The following is a 15,978-nucleotide window of genomic DNA, read 5'->3' as shown; positions in this document are numbered from 1 at the left end:
TCAGAAAAATAATAAAAAATGACCCATTTTTTTCATTTATAAATGTAGGAAAAAAAATAATTTTTTTTATAATTATAAATCAAGAAAAAACGACTGTCAAAGACTATCGTTTTTACTGACTGTCAAAGACCGTCATTTTTTCCGACTGATTTAGACTGTCGCAATTTAAAAACCACTCCTTTTAAAACGACCCATATTCCGACTGTAGTAGTCGTTTTAAGCGCATTATGACGTAGTGGTCCGTGGTTCGTCAATCATGAATGAACTCGGTTCTTAAGGTAGGGAGGGATGAAGGTGTTTCAAGGTTGGAGTGATGAGTAGGGTAAAAAAAGATATTGAAAATGGTTGATTTTTGGAAGAAAAGCTAGGACTTTTTATTTATTTAGATGAGGGTATTTGATCAATTTTCATCAATCTAATAATATACACTAAGGTCAAAGGGGTATGTTATTAATTTGAAAATTAGGGGGATACCTTAAATACTATTAATATGTATAGGGGAATGTAAACAAAATTATAGTAAAATATGTAGTTCGCTAAGTTCCACTAACCAAGAGCGAATCGTCTCGTGAACTGATTCGATTTTTTAATAGCGAACTTGGTAACTATGGACGAGACAACTCAAATGATTCAACTTGATAGTTGTGAGTGGGGATGCAACTTAGGTGGGTTTGCCCGAATTCATCCAATGCTCAACCTAATATATTGGTGAGTCTAGGCCAAAGTATGTAGAAGATCTAGTTAAGCCTGGGTTAGACTATCTCAACCCAACCTCAATTCGGGATGAACTCGGGTTGAGGCTTCGAGCAATCCAAATCTCATACGATGTAATATTAAATAAATATTTTTATTCTAGTTATAAATAATTATTTATTTTTAAAGTATTTTTTCAATTATTTCATCCCATAACTAAGGAGAAGAATGTTTTGGCTTGGTTTGGTTTGTTTTGTTTATTTTTTTACTGTTCTTTCTATTGAATTCATTGCTATATATGTTCACACAATAGTATGAATAGACTTTTTGAAGATGAAAAGATATTTCATTAATTGTATTGACATTAAGGACTATGGAAGTGAAGGGAAGCATCATCAAGATTTTTCTTTTCAATTTGGTTTTTTGATTTGATTTGATTATTATTTTTGTGGGCAATTGAATATTAATTAATGTGAGTTTTGATTTTGTATGATTTGTTTAAATATTCTTTCAATGATGGATTTAGAGATTATATGCAATTTTATTTACTAATTGTTTTATATATAATGTTGTATCTCTTGTTTAAGATATACAATTTATTTGCTGGCCATAATGAATTTAGGGTTCTAAACAAGTCAAATTTGCCTAAAACTACTTCACTCGGGCTAACTCAAGTTCAACCTAATTTTAGAAGTTCAAGCTCGGTTGATCTTTGATCAATGAACTCAGACCCGATGGTCGAGTTGAGTTGAGCTTGGGTTGAGGGTTATGCCTCTTGGATTGAACTTGGGTTAGAATATCTCAATCTGACCTCAATTTGGATTGAGCTCGAGATAAGGGATCGAGCAACCCAACTCAACCGAGCACAATGCCATTATACTAATATACAAATATTTTTATAATAATTTATATTTTTTGTTTAACTTTTTTATTCCATCTTATTAATATGACTTGTAGACAATTGGATATTATTAATGTGAGCTTTGATTAATTATGATTTATCTAAATATTCTCTTAATGATAGAACAATGTCTAATTCTTTAGCTCCTAAAATTCTCTCCAAGGATCGAAATTCTTCAATATCTTGTCATTAATTTCTTTGATATTTGGAGCTTCAGTTATCCAATTGTGCAGTTTTGGAATGTTAATTGTTGATTGAACTTCAAATTAAAAATTTGGTTCGATCCGATTTGAGTTTACCCGAATGTACATCCCTACTTTAGAAGATGTTTCAATGGAGTCAATGCTTAATCATCTTCTACTTCTTTTTTTTTTTTTTGTTTTTTAAATTTTTGTTTGGTTGGAAGAGTCCTAGAATATTAGGGTCTTGGATAAATGATTAGTAATTTTATATGTTAGACTATGCCTAGAGAAGAGAGGATAGGCTCGTTAAATTAACAAATCAACAAAAATAAGATAAGCTAATGGTCCATTAGTAATTGATCATAGATTTATCTTTGGTTCAGAAAGATCATGGAAGTTTTGAATATGAATGGGAAGATAATCTATTTAATTTCATTAATTAAGTGATTTATTAGATAACCGAAAAGAGAATCTTGAGTACTATTTGATATTGAGAAGAACTACGCAAAGGACCATTGAACAGTTGGAAAAAGCTGGGTCTTACTTACGGAAAGTGGAAATGAAAGCAAATAAATTTCAAACAAATGGATACTGTGAGAGAGAGAGAAACAAAATGTCATCTTTTGTATCAGATAATTCTTGAAATGAATTCATACCATAAAATATGTCCTTTTAAAGATTTTATAAATCTAGGGTTTGTCACCCTCAATAAACCCAAATCCCTAACTTATACTTTTGACCCATTGATGATGATATATCCTTGAAAGTGAAAAGAGAAGATCCAGTGTGGACCATGATAGTGATCTATAGCCATGAAGGGTCATTTATGACATATGCCCTTGGTACACAGTTCAAGAATGGGATAATTATAATTAAAACAAGTGTCTGGATAATATGATGTCCCTGTGACAAACATTCCCGTCACAAAATCGTAGATCATTTTCTTAGGATATGCAGAATCATAAATCTTTTTCTTGTGTATCCCAAAGCATTTGATCTACGATTCTGTGATGAGGGTGTAGGGGGGCGTTTGTCAGAGGGGAGAGTCATATTATTACAGTCTAGAGAGAGAAAAAAAAATTGTCCTCTAGAAAATTCGTTCTCCATCTTTGATGCCTACATTCTAAAATATCCAGTTTATTTAGATATTTAATAAGAGAGACTATATTTCATTACTTCATCTTCATAGACGCTATGAGTTAAAAAAACATTTGAGACAGTATGAAACTTTAATTAAACCATGATTAGAAAGGTTGATGAGATCATCTTGATTTTCAAAAAGAAAATGTAATATTTGAACAGCATCCAACTGTTAGCATATCCAAAATCATCCCACACACAAGAGAGGGTATGCTAGGAATCCTACCCAAGTTCTACATTTGGTTCTGAATAATTTCCTGATTCAATTTTCCTCATCTAAATTACCAATTAAAACAATATTTTCGAGATTTAGCTATATTTATACATTTTAAAGTATGTCAAGGTTATCAAACCAACTGTATACAGCCATGTAACTCTTCCATGTAATTTCGAATAAATACAACTTTCAAGATATACAATAATTTACATCTTTACCACTAGGAAAATGCTGAAGTGCCATTGAAATTGACATTGTTGTCAATTTCACACATTGCTGACAAGGAGGTGCATAAGGGACCATAGTTGCTTTTCATTGAGATACGAGTGAAATGCATTTATACTTATATGTGCACCTTCATGTCAGTTATGTGCGAAACAATGTCTATTTCAATGTCACTCCAGCACAACTCTTACGACTATAGTGAGAGAAGGCCGAATAGGTGTTTGTTAACACCACAATATCTCTATTTTACATTCGAACTTTCTATCATCCATACTATATTGTCAAGGTGTTTTCGTTAAAATGGATAAAATTACAATGCCACTCCCTACAAACACGTTAGCTAGTTTTTAGCTTTAGAAAATTGCAATATCTCTATTTTATATTTTAATTTGTGAAAAGAATTTATAATATATTAAATGATATAATATAATGTAAAGGGAAAAGGTTGCATAGATGGAAGGACCATGTAGAGCTTACACCGAGGTCCTCATTTGGGCTACGTGGACTTTCACATGGCCCAAATGACACATCAGCCTTGTAGATTTGTTGCTGAAGGACGAGTTTAAGAAAATTAAATGAAAAAAATAAATGAGTGATCTTAAGTTTGAAAATGGACAGCTAGTGAAAAAAATATCTTTTCAATTTTTTTGTTTTTTTGGGGAGATTCATAAAATTTTATGCTCTACACAGATGTGGTACCTGATCATGTTTATGGGTGCTACGTGACCATGTGGTCCTAGAGGCTGGCAGTCCTTCTGATAATAACCCATCTCTAATATAAAATTAGAATATCTATTTAATATTTTTCTTTAAAAGAAAAAATATCCTTGAGAGAAGTATCCATGAAATGTGTCTGTGTCATGGAGATACGTAAAAATCTTGGCTATTGGATTTTGTGTTTACACGTTGGGATCATGGGTTTTTTCCATGAGTCATTCTTCATAAGTCAACGGATCCCAATTCAATATATATAAATATTTTTTTATCGAGTTCAATGATTTATTTTATTTGAGATGAGACCTTATGTACCTGATTTGTGGGTTTGCTTGGTTCAAATTTGGGTTTGTGGTTCACTGATCAAGAATGAACCATGAAGGTATTTCAAGGTTGAATTGAAGAGTAGGGTAAAAAAGATGTTGAAGATGGTTGATGTTTTCTTATTTAGATGAAAGTATGTGGTCAATTTTCATCAGTCTAATAATATAGACTAAGGTCAAAGGGGGCATGTTATCACTATGAAAATTAGGGAGATATCTTAAATACTATTAATATGTAAAGGGGATGTGAACAAAATTATAGTAAAATGCATAGTTTGCTAAATTCCACAAAGCAAGAGCGAATCGTCTCACGAGGCAACTGAAATGATTGAACTTGATAGTTGTGAGTAGGGTTGAACCTGGGTGGGTTTGCCCGAATTCAACCCAGGTTCAACCCCGATAGATTGGTGAGTCTAGGCTGAATTATGTAGAAGATCTAGTTGAGCCTGGGTTAGAATATCTCAACCCGACCTCAATTCACGATGAACTCGGGTTGAGGGTTCGAGCAACCGAAACCAGATGCTATGTACTAATAAATAAATATTTTCATATTAATTATAAATATTTTTATTTATTTTTAAAGTATTTTTTCAATTATTTCTTCTCATAACTATGGAGAAGAATCTTGTTGCTTCGTTTTGTTTTTGTTTTTTTTAACTTTTACTTCAATTGAGTTCATTGCTATGTATGTTCATTAATAGTATGGATAGATTTTTTGAAGATGAAGAGTCATTTCAATTATGGCATTGACACTAAGGACTATGGAGTGAAGGGAAGCATCATCATTTTGTTTTTTTTTTAATTTAGTTTTCTCTTTAATTTATTATAATTGTTTGTGGGCAATTGAATATTAATTAATGTGAGTTTTGATTTAATATGATTTGTCTAAATATTCTTTCAATGATTGATTTGGAGGTTGTATGCAATTTTATTTACTAATTCTCTTTATATTCGATGTTGTATCTTTTGCATAAGATATATGATATATTTGCAAGTCATAATGAATTTAGGGTTGTCTAACAAGTCCAACTTGCCTAAAACTACTTCACTTGGGTTAACTCAAGCTCAACCTAATTTCAGAAACTCAAGTTTGGATTAATAAACTCATGCCTGATGGTCGGGTTGAGTTGAGCCCGGGTTAAGGGTTATGTTGCTTGGATTGAGCATGAGTTAGAATATCTCAACCAGACCTCAATTTGGGTTGAGCACGAGTTGAGGGATCAAGCAACCCAACTCAACCTGAACCCGATCCCTATATACTAACATATAAATAATTTTATAATAATTTATATTTTTTGTTTAACTTTTTTATTCCATCTTATTATTATGACTTATAGACAATTAGATATTATTAACGCGGGTGGGTTTTAATTAATTATGATTTGTCTAAATATTCTCTCAATGATGGATTTGGAGGTTGTATGTGATTTTATTTACTAGTAATTTTTTTTTTTTTTTTTTTTGAGATAGAAAATTTATTTATTGATCAAAATGAAATTAGAGATATTCAATGGGTCAACCCATAAAAGAATACTTAACTTGGACAAACCTGAGCTCAACTCGATTTTAGAAGATCAAGCTTGAGTTAATGAGCTCAGGTCCGATGGTCAGGTTGAGTTGAGCCTAAGTTTACCCTCCAACCACCCAATCCGCCCATGTCGCACAAGTCCTAATCGAGGGATGACAAAGAATATCATATTCTAAAATCATGAGGGGAAAAGGACTTACGTTAAATTTTGATATTTTATTTTGTTGCTTATCCGAAAGAGTTGTGATAATACGACTCACGAGGTGGCGTACTCCAATGACTCCTGATGTGAAGACTTTAGATACCGTAGATCTGTATGCGTCGGGATACACAATTGCACTTCCCCATAAAAAAATGTCTCTCAAGGGAATCGTGTATCCTGAGGCGTAGAGATATATGGTCCCAAACTTATCCTCGTCATAGAGTCATTTAAGTAATACCACCTCGCAAGTCATATTATCAGGACTCTCCTAATATCTTAAACAAATATCTCAAACAAAATCCCACCTTTTTCTCTCCATAACGTGTGGGACCAAGTCATGGCGAGCACTCGACTTAAAAAAAACAAAAAAATTATGAATTTGGCTCTCTAAGAGTACTAGTTGGGTAACCCATCACATATCTAATTTCTGCTTATCTTTATTCTTTCTTGGACGAGCTTTATCACACTTTTACACTGTTACGTTAGAATCTCAACATCTGAAATAGTGATGAAGGAGATTGGTCTTTGAAAGGGGATGGTTTAGAGCACTAAATATAGATACTAGTCTTTAATTGCTGTTACCTCTTCATCTAGGATTCGAATCAACATTAATGGAAGCCGAACCTTGTGATGGGTTATTACTAACCACACCACTCGTGCACGAATATCGCCACAACAAGGCAGGCACCGCTACGTTCTTTAGAACATGTTTCAATGGTCTCAATGCTTTATCAGGTTCTTTCTCTTTCCTTAATTGTTTCTTGATTTTTTTTTTTTTTAAATTAATGGAAGAGTCCTCTAAATATTAGTATCTTGGATCAATGATCAGTATATATATATTGGATACCTATTCTTATTCTTATTATTTATTTATTTTTAATTTTTTTGATAATCAAGAATCCTTGTAGATAGTGGACCAAGCCCGTATCTGGGCTTTGCCCACTCCATAAAATATGATATTGTCCAAGGACTATTCCTGGGGCATGTGCAATGCCCGCACATCACACTCCTTAGGTAAGTTAGGTAAGTGAGGGTGCACACTCGCTATTATTATTATTATTAAGACGAGGGAATGCTTCATAAGTAATTAAGCGTGATAACCAAATGAAAATTAATCGAAAGATTCATGCTTGGTTTTGGAAGAAATCATGGAAGTTTTAAAAATAAATGAGAAGATGATCTACTAACTAAGTGATTTATTAGATAATCAAAAACAGGGAATCTTGAGTACGTAACGTCTGGTCCCATTTATGGAAAATGAAAATGGAAGCATATAAGTTTTGAGTGAGTAGAGAAACATAGTCACAAAATTTTCCTATTTTTTCAAAAAAGCCTTATCGTAATTAGAGATTAATCGATTAATTCAGTAAATTGACTAATTAATCGATGATCCCTCACTTAATCATGGAATATAATAACATTTTTAGTTTTTTCAACATTCAAACATCAAGAAAAAAGTAGGATTTGGAGAGAGGTTGAAGATAATAGGTTTTGGAAAGAAATCCAATAAAATATTTTATATAATCTCCAAGATTTTGCTGACTTTGTACAAAAATTTCTCAATTTATTTAAATTGAACCCTCATCGAATAATTACCGAATCTGAACTTTGTTACTATCAAAATAACAAAGGTTCTTTTGTATAAAAATAATTCTTGAAACGACTTCATTCCATAAAAAAGGTTTTTTTTTTTTTTTTTTTCTTTCAAGGAATTTAATATAATTAACACAGTGATCATCTATAGCTATGAAGGCTCATTTTTGACACATGACATTGGTACACAGTTCAAGAATTGGATAATTAAAATTAAAACAATTCTATGATCTAGAAAAAAAATGTGATTCCCTAGAAATTCATGCACCGACTTTGATGCCTACATATTAAAATCAAACAATTAATTAATTTTTTAAATAGTCTCCTGAACATCAAATTATTTCTGTAACCCAATTCATCAAAATTATACCTGACACATGAAGGGCCATTCTCCTTGTGCTATATAAGAGATAAAGCTGTTTGGCCATCTCTAAAACATTGGTGAACTTAAACCCAGATTGTTGAATCTACACAGTACTTCATCTATTTTTTTAACCTTTTATTCTATTGGGTTGAATAGGTGCCTCAGTCAATCAATCTTTTAACTTGTAGTGTTAGCTCATTATCTTTATTTAAGAGCTTCCCCTGTTTTGAAGGACATACAAAAACCATGTTTCTCATTGATCCCTCCATTATAAATTGGATCCAAAATTGCGGCATTGTTTTTCTTTGTAAGTGATTAATGTGCTAGAAACCAGGTACAGATATACTCATACCCGAGCCTATTGTCAATCAGGTCCTTGAAATTAAAATGGACCACAACCAATATTTGGCTCTTTTGGGTTACCTATGAAGTAACAATGATATCTTAGTAGCTCTCCATCCTTTCTCATGATCATCATGATCGAGTAATTTTTACTAAAATATAGTTTTAGCTCAAGGTTTGCTGGTGTTTTCTTCATTGTCTTAGCATCTCTCAATTCAATCCTTGAAGGTTTTCTTCAACATTGCTATATTTAGAGATAAAAATAGATTGTAACATGTTTTCCATTATTTTACTTGACAATCTCGTTTTATAGAGAAATGTCCAATACTTTGGCTCCTAAAATTCTGTACATGGATCGAAGTTCTTCGATATCTTGTTATTAATTTCTTTGATATTTGGAGATTTAGTTATCCAATTGTGCAATTCTTGGAATGTTGTTGATTGAAGTTCATATTGAAATATTTCCACGGTTTGTTTCTCAGGAGTTGGGATATTGTCAATTCCGTATGCACTATCCTCGGGAGGATGGCTAAGCCTGATACTTCTTTTTATCATCGCTATCACAACTTTCTTCACTGGTTTGCTAATTCAAAGATGCATGGATTTGGATTCACATATAAGAACTTATCCCGACATTGGTGAACGTGCTTTTGGGTCCACAGGAAGAATAATAGTAACTATTTTCACTTTCTTTGAACTCTACTTAGTTACAACAGGATTCTTGATATTGGAAGGGGATAATTTACATAATTTAATACCAAACATAGAATTCGAATTAGTAGGGACAAAAATTAGTGGAAGACAAGGATTCATTGTAATCGTGGCCCTTATAATTCTACCTACGATGTGGTTAGATGACTTGAGCAAGCTCTCTTATGTATCTGCGAGTGGGGTCATGTCTTCTATTATCATCATCTGTTGTTTTATGTGGGCTGGTGCAATCGATGGAGTCGGATTCCAAGAAAAAGGAAATCTTTTACATTTGAATACAATCCCTAGAGCGATTAGTTTATATACTTTTTGTTATTGTGCCCATCCAGTTTTTCCTACCTTATACACTTCAATGAGAGATAAACGCCAATTCTCCAAGGTAACAAGAATTCTACATTTTTTCTGGTTTTATGTTATATTAGCTTCAAATAGAACTCAAAATAAAATTTTATTGATTTTAATCATATAAATACATTAATGACTTTCACAATGTTTCACTGCAGGTCTTGCTCCTTTGCTTTACCTTATGTACTCTTAGTTATGCATCTATGGCAATTTTGGGGTACCTCATGTATGGTGAAAATGCAAAATCTCAAGTGACATTAAATCTGTCTATCAAAAAATTCAGCTCAAAAGTAGCAATATTCACCACTCTGGTCAATCCTATAACAAAATATGCATTAATGCTAACACCCATTGTGAGCTCTATTGAAAATTGGTTGTCGTGTTACTGCAACAAAAAGCCAATTCGCCTCTTGATTCGAACGATGTTGTTGATCAGTACAGTTATAGTTGCTTTAGCCGTTCCTCGTTTTGGTGATTTAATGTCTCTTGTTGGAGCATTTCTTAGCTCTGCGGCTTCAATCATACTACCTTGCATATGCTACCTAAAGATTTCCGGCACGTATAGGAGATGGGGGTACGAGTTGGTGATTATCATGGGGATCATATTAATGGGTATTTCAGTTGCAATTATAGGTACTTACACATCTTTAACACAATTAGTAGGACCCTTGTAAATGTTAGATTTTTTTCATGTCGACACTAATTATTATCTATGTCTAATCTCATATATGAGGTCGGGGTCTTGTCACGCCTAACTTTTGTTTCCTTTGTAAATTGAGTGGTGAACTACAATTTTGTTAGGGGTTCAATTGCTTTTTTTTTTTTTTTTTTCTTTCTTTTTATATATTATAATCCTTGATGTTTTTCTAAAGTTGATTAAGGTCTTCTTTCAATGAAATTATTAGTATATTGAGGGGTGATTATTCTCTGTAAGAAGTGATCATTAGTATATTGAGTCTCTTTTGTTTTCCCTGGTATAAGCTCTTTATGGAGTTCAATATGTATTATTTGAGGACATTTGTTTAGATGGGGATCTCATGTGTAAGATCTTTGTTTAGTCTACGTTCAATGTGTATTATTAGATTAATCTTCCTGTATTTCTTTTTTTTTTTTTTCAAAAAATAAAATTATATTCATTTGAATAAAAAAATGTCATTTTCCTCCTTATTGGAATGAATAAAATTTCAACTACATAATTTTGTAGAAGTGTTTTGACATGATGTCTCCTCAATCCTCATGTTAAAAATTATAGCCCCTCATACTACATCTTTGTTTGTGAGGTTTCAATATAATTCTTTTTTTGAAGCATTTTTTAACAAAGACCAATAACAACACCAATAAGAATCGCTTCGATGCAAACTAAAGGAAGGCTGAGACGTATTTGAATAGAGGTAGAAATCATTCTAGCCATTTTAATTTCTAATATTAGATTTTGGTCTTCAAGATTTACAAGATGGAAAACACCCCTTGCAATGGTTAATTTTGGGATTTCTGAACTGCTATTAAGAATAACTCGCCTAAAACTGTCTATGTTCCATGCGTTCGGGAAATCTTTGGGAAACTCGACTTCAATCTACCTTGATTAGTGAGGTTGTCGGGAATATTTAAATTGCTCAGGGTCGCATATTGAAGCTATTCGAGACACTAAATTGAGTTCTTGTTAATTTTTTATGCACAAAAGTGCACCATTGATATGGGCAAGTTGAACTGCTTGGGCTCCGCCTTTGTATTGTTTCTAAATTGAACAATGCAGATAAGTTGGTGATTTGGGGAGCAATGAAACTAAAAGGAGAAAACTTTCCTAATCACTTAGGGGGTGTTTGTTTCCGCTTCAAAACGCGGATTTCAGTGCGTTTGCGCTGAAAATCTAAGTTTTCTTCCCAAATTACCGTTTGTTAACGCTTTAAAATTCTGCGTTTCGAATCTGCAACTGTGTTTAACCGCAGTTTTGAGAAGCTCTTGAGAGGAGCTTTTTTTTTTCTGCGTTTGCGGGAGACGCAATGACCAAAAAACGGTCGAATGAAAAAGGCGGAAATGCCCTTCTCTTCTTCTCTTCTTCTTTTCTTCTCCGCTGTCGACTGAAACTCCTCTCTCGCGCACAGCTCTCTCTATCTCACACAGCACTCTCTCTCTCTCTCTTGCACATATATCTCGCTCATCATCTCTTCTTCTCTTTGTTGTCGATAGAAGCTCGAACACACACATTTTGTTCTCGACAGAGCCTCTCACAGCGCACCCAACGGCAGCCGATCTGGACACCAGTTTTCCTCTCTCAACGGAGCCTCACACAGTACACCTCCGGCGATTATTCAGGTATCCTCTCTCTCATCTCAACCTAAGCCAAAGAACCCTTGATTTTCATCTTCAAAAATCAAGAGTTTTCCTCTCTCGAAAGATCCTCACACAGCACAATCCTTGATTTTCATTTATAAATTTATAATTTTTTTATAAATCGATTATTATCGGGTATTCGACAATCTAAGTTATAGATTTATAATTTTTTTTATGAATCGACTATTATCGGGTATTCAACAATTTAATTTATAAATTTATAAATCGAATTGAATGTTATCGTGTATTCAATAATCTAATTTATAATTTTATAAAAAAAAAATTATATATCGAATTGAATGTTATCGAGTATTCAACAATCTAATTTATAAATTTATAATTTTTTTTTTATAAATCGAATATTATCGGGTATTCGACAATCTAATTTATAATTTTTTTTTTATAAATCGAATATTATCGGATATTCGACAATCTAATTTATAAATTTGTAAAAAAAAAATAATAATAATAAATTGAATCGAATACTATTGGGTATTCGATAATCTAATTTATAAATTTATATTAAAAAAATTAATAAATTGAATAGAATACTATCGGGTATTCTAGATTCTTGGTGGTGTTGATGTTTTAAGTCACAAGGTTGAAGATGAAGAGAATTACTTGGGTGTAGAGAGGAAAAGAAAGGGGCTGGTGTAGAAATCGTTGATGAAGATGAAGAAGATTACTTGGGTGTAGGACCATTGATCTAGAAATTAGAGAAGGAGAAATTGAAAAATATTGGAGATCTCAATATGATTGAAGAACCTATAGATTCATAAAGTACTTTAGATTCTAACACCATGGGATTTTGGGATTCCTTTCTAAATTGGTTCTGAAGGTAAATCTATCTCCATTTCATCATCATTTTGGTCATTTTTTACTTTAATTTCGATTTTAGATTTCAATGTAAAATTTACATAATCTGTATTTTGATTTAGTATTTGAATCCTTAGTTGAGAATTTGTAAATAATTCAGAAATTTTTTTATACAGTTGAAGTATCCATTTGACACAGATAAATCTTGAATGAAACTGTACTTTAAATTATTTGGGTTTGCCTATAATTGAATTGGAATCTTGGGTTTAATTCCAATTCTAACTTATTCACTCAAATAACCAAAAAAGAAGAAAAACAAAGTGATAGTTGATAGGTTCCCCTGTTTTGGACCATAATGGAATGGTGAACTATGTATTGCTATAATACCATCGGGCACAAAGTGATAGTTGATAGATTTTTTAAATAATCTGAAGGTTTTATTACCATTTTCTAAGTTTTTTGGTTGGATAAGACTCAAGTTTTATACAATAAATTTTGGAATGACATAACTAAAGCTTATCCTCATATTGAACCAAATATTAGTTATAAGAATGGGGTTATGTGATGATGGTTCTTGTTAGGGATTGTTTTTTTGTTTTTTTGAATGGTGGTGGGTAGAAGATTTTAAGCTAATCTCATATATGTGCTTCTTTTGCATCATGTGTCCTTTTGGGCTTTCTTCTTTGATTTGTTTTCACTTTACGTTGTCAAGGTTCATGTCATGGGTGTTTCATTTTGTAAGACATATATATATATATATATATATATATATAATTTAAATATAAAATCGATCTATGGGCTTAAGGGTCGGCATATCTTGGACGGAGTTCTTATTGAAGATGTGTGTATTAATTCCAGAGTCCTTTATGTGATTTTAGAGATTTTTTTTTTCAATTAAATAGACATACTAAAGGCATATGACTATGCCAGTTGTAGTTTATTGTATTATCTTATTGGGAGGAAATAGTTTTGGGTTGATATGGTGAAGATGGGTTCAGAAGTGCATCTTTTTAGTTTTCTCCCCATGTGTAAGGGGCCAATTTTTTGGAAGCTCTAGGAGTTGTTGCAAGGGGATCCTTTGTTTGTTTCCTTTTCATATTGGCAGTGGAGTCTTTGGTAAATTCTTTGAGATAATAGGAATCAGGTTTGTTTGAAGGAATCAGGTTTCTATTAGGTGCTTCTCATTTCCATCTAAGATTTTTGAGAAGTGTTTTTTTGTTATTTTGAGACAATTTTTGGGCTTATATTCATCACCCCCCCCCCCCCTCTGACCCTTCAAAAGAGATGTTATCATGACAACTTTTCGCCCGCTGGGTTTGTGAACACAGGAAGGGGTGGATGCAAGGTGCTAGCTGCTAACATGTTACTTGCTTTTTTCTTATCTTGGTATTCCCTTTTGGGTGAGTTATCTATCTAACGCAATTTGGATAATATATTTTGTATGCATTTGTTGGATGTATATTTTTCATGTTTTTATTTATTTCAATTTTACTTATTATATTAACTATGATTATTATGTTTAAATGATGTCGGAATGTAAATTAGAAGTTATGTGGATGTGTTATGTATATATGATGTGATGTGGATATGTTATGTATATATGACGTAATGTGAATGTTGAAATGCATATTATGCAGGTATTTTGTTTATTAGAAAATTTTCATATGTCCATTTTTAAGAGGAGATGTTGCCGAAATTTATGTAGAATTATAAAATTTTTTTGAATTATAAATATTTTAAAATTAATACAATTATTTATAAATTTTTTAATATAATTTTATTATATTTATATATTTTAATGTAATTATATATTTATAAGGGTATTCTAATAAATTTTTATGCATTTTGAGTGTTTTATCACCTTAAGGGTATTCTGGTCATTTTACCCTAAACAACAGATTTTAGAAGCTGTATCAAACAATAATTACCAGATTCTGGTCAACAGCACAACACTTTTACGAAGCTGTAACAAATAAGCTTTTCAGTGTTTTAGCTTCTGACAGCAGATTTTGACAGCAGAAGCTGACAGCAGATTCAGGCAGCTGAATTAAACGGGACCTTAGGAAACTTAAGAGTGCTCTTAAGACGTAGAAGAACAGATTGGATTGTAGGATGGAATGTCACTCTGTCAGAGGACAGAGCCTCACCGTCGAAAGCCACACACTGAATATAAGATTGCAACATCTAAAGTTTCGATGAAGAGAAGAGAGGGAAGACATCAATAAGAACATGAACTTGATTGAGAATGCTTGGTTATGTACAATAAAGGATCCAATTTAAAAGGAACATATGAAAATTCAAGGTTCTAAAAGAGTAAGAAGAAGACACAAAAAAGAACACGTATTGATTAGAATGTTAATGGGCTGGTTCAGACCGGGCTTGGTTGAGCCCTTCCCGGCCCTAAAGAGGCGAGTTCTACCTAGACTAGCCCTATGTGGACTAATCCATAACCCAGCCCTAACAAGCTCGGGCTTGATTCGGGCCATGTTCGGGCCAAATAAAAATGGCTCAAATTCATTATTTTTAATTGAAAAAAAAAGGAAGTTTCAAATAAGTTCCAATTAAAGTTCAAATTAATGACTTATTAACCTCTAAAGGTATTATAAATATTTCTATAAGATTAAGTAAAGGGTATTTCCTATATTCATCGGAATCAATGGGAGAATGGCAAATTGCTCGAGTGGATTGTTTGACGTGATCGTAAGAAACACTTTTATAATTTCATTCTTTTTGTTCCGCTTCTTGCTCTCAAAATGTGAAAGACTTGTCGGAAATCGCCAGTTGGATTGGATTTAACGGCCTGAAAATTATTAAACCCGGCCCTAGCCCTTGTTTTGTTGGGCGGGCGATGACTCTACTTTTGCCACCACACTCATAATCATATCATGTGTTGTACACTTGTAATAATTTATTTTGCACCATCCATAATAATCACCTAATGTTGTAGGTGTCAGTTAGCTTAATTGGTAAAGTCTTTGAGTAAAATGATGCTAGAGGCCTGGGTTCAAATCCTGTCAACACCGACTTACTGAAATCATTAAAAACAGGCTTACCAATATAAAAAAATAAATAAATAATCACCTAATGTAATAATCTTTAATGAATTAAACTACCTAATTAATGATTTAAATCGGATCCTTAAATCAATATTTAAAGGTTTGATTTAATTTTTATTACTGTCAAATGAAAGTGAAAGAAAATTTGTTTGGAAAAAAAAAAATTAAATTGTTAGGAAACGCCCCATGATCACTTGTTATGGAAAATGCAAATGTAGTCAAACTTGGATATCTGTTGGCACAAACTAACTGGTCAACAACAGAAACTAATTACATAAAATAATAGAGAACCAAC

General features: G+C 32.4%; 1 protein-coding gene across 1 annotated transcript; it reads left to right on the top strand.

Moving 5' to 3' along the window:
• The first annotated feature begins 6,564 nt into the window (after positions 1-6,564).
• LOC147394769 (amino acid transporter AVT1I-like) lies at positions 6,565-10,204 on the top strand. Its single transcript, XM_086454020.1, has 3 exons — positions 6,565-6,860; positions 8,907-9,514; positions 9,639-10,204. The coding sequence occupies exons 1-3, from the start codon at positions 6,737-6,739 to the stop codon at positions 10,152-10,154; spliced, it is 1,248 nt and encodes a 415-aa protein (XP_086310146.1). The 5' UTR covers positions 6,565-6,736; the 3' UTR covers positions 10,155-10,204.
• Positions 10,205-15,978: the final 5,774 nt, after the last annotated feature.

The sequence above is a fragment of the Akebia trifoliata genome, chromosome 9 (assembly GCF_017979445.1).
Source record: "Akebia trifoliata isolate Shusen 1 chromosome 9, ASM1797944v1, whole genome shotgun sequence".
Classification (NCBI taxonomy): domain Eukaryota; kingdom Viridiplantae; phylum Streptophyta; class Magnoliopsida; order Ranunculales; family Lardizabalaceae; genus Akebia; species Akebia trifoliata.
The sequence above is the reverse complement of the archived record's forward strand: the minus strand, read 5'-3'. Positions and strand labels throughout refer to the sequence as shown.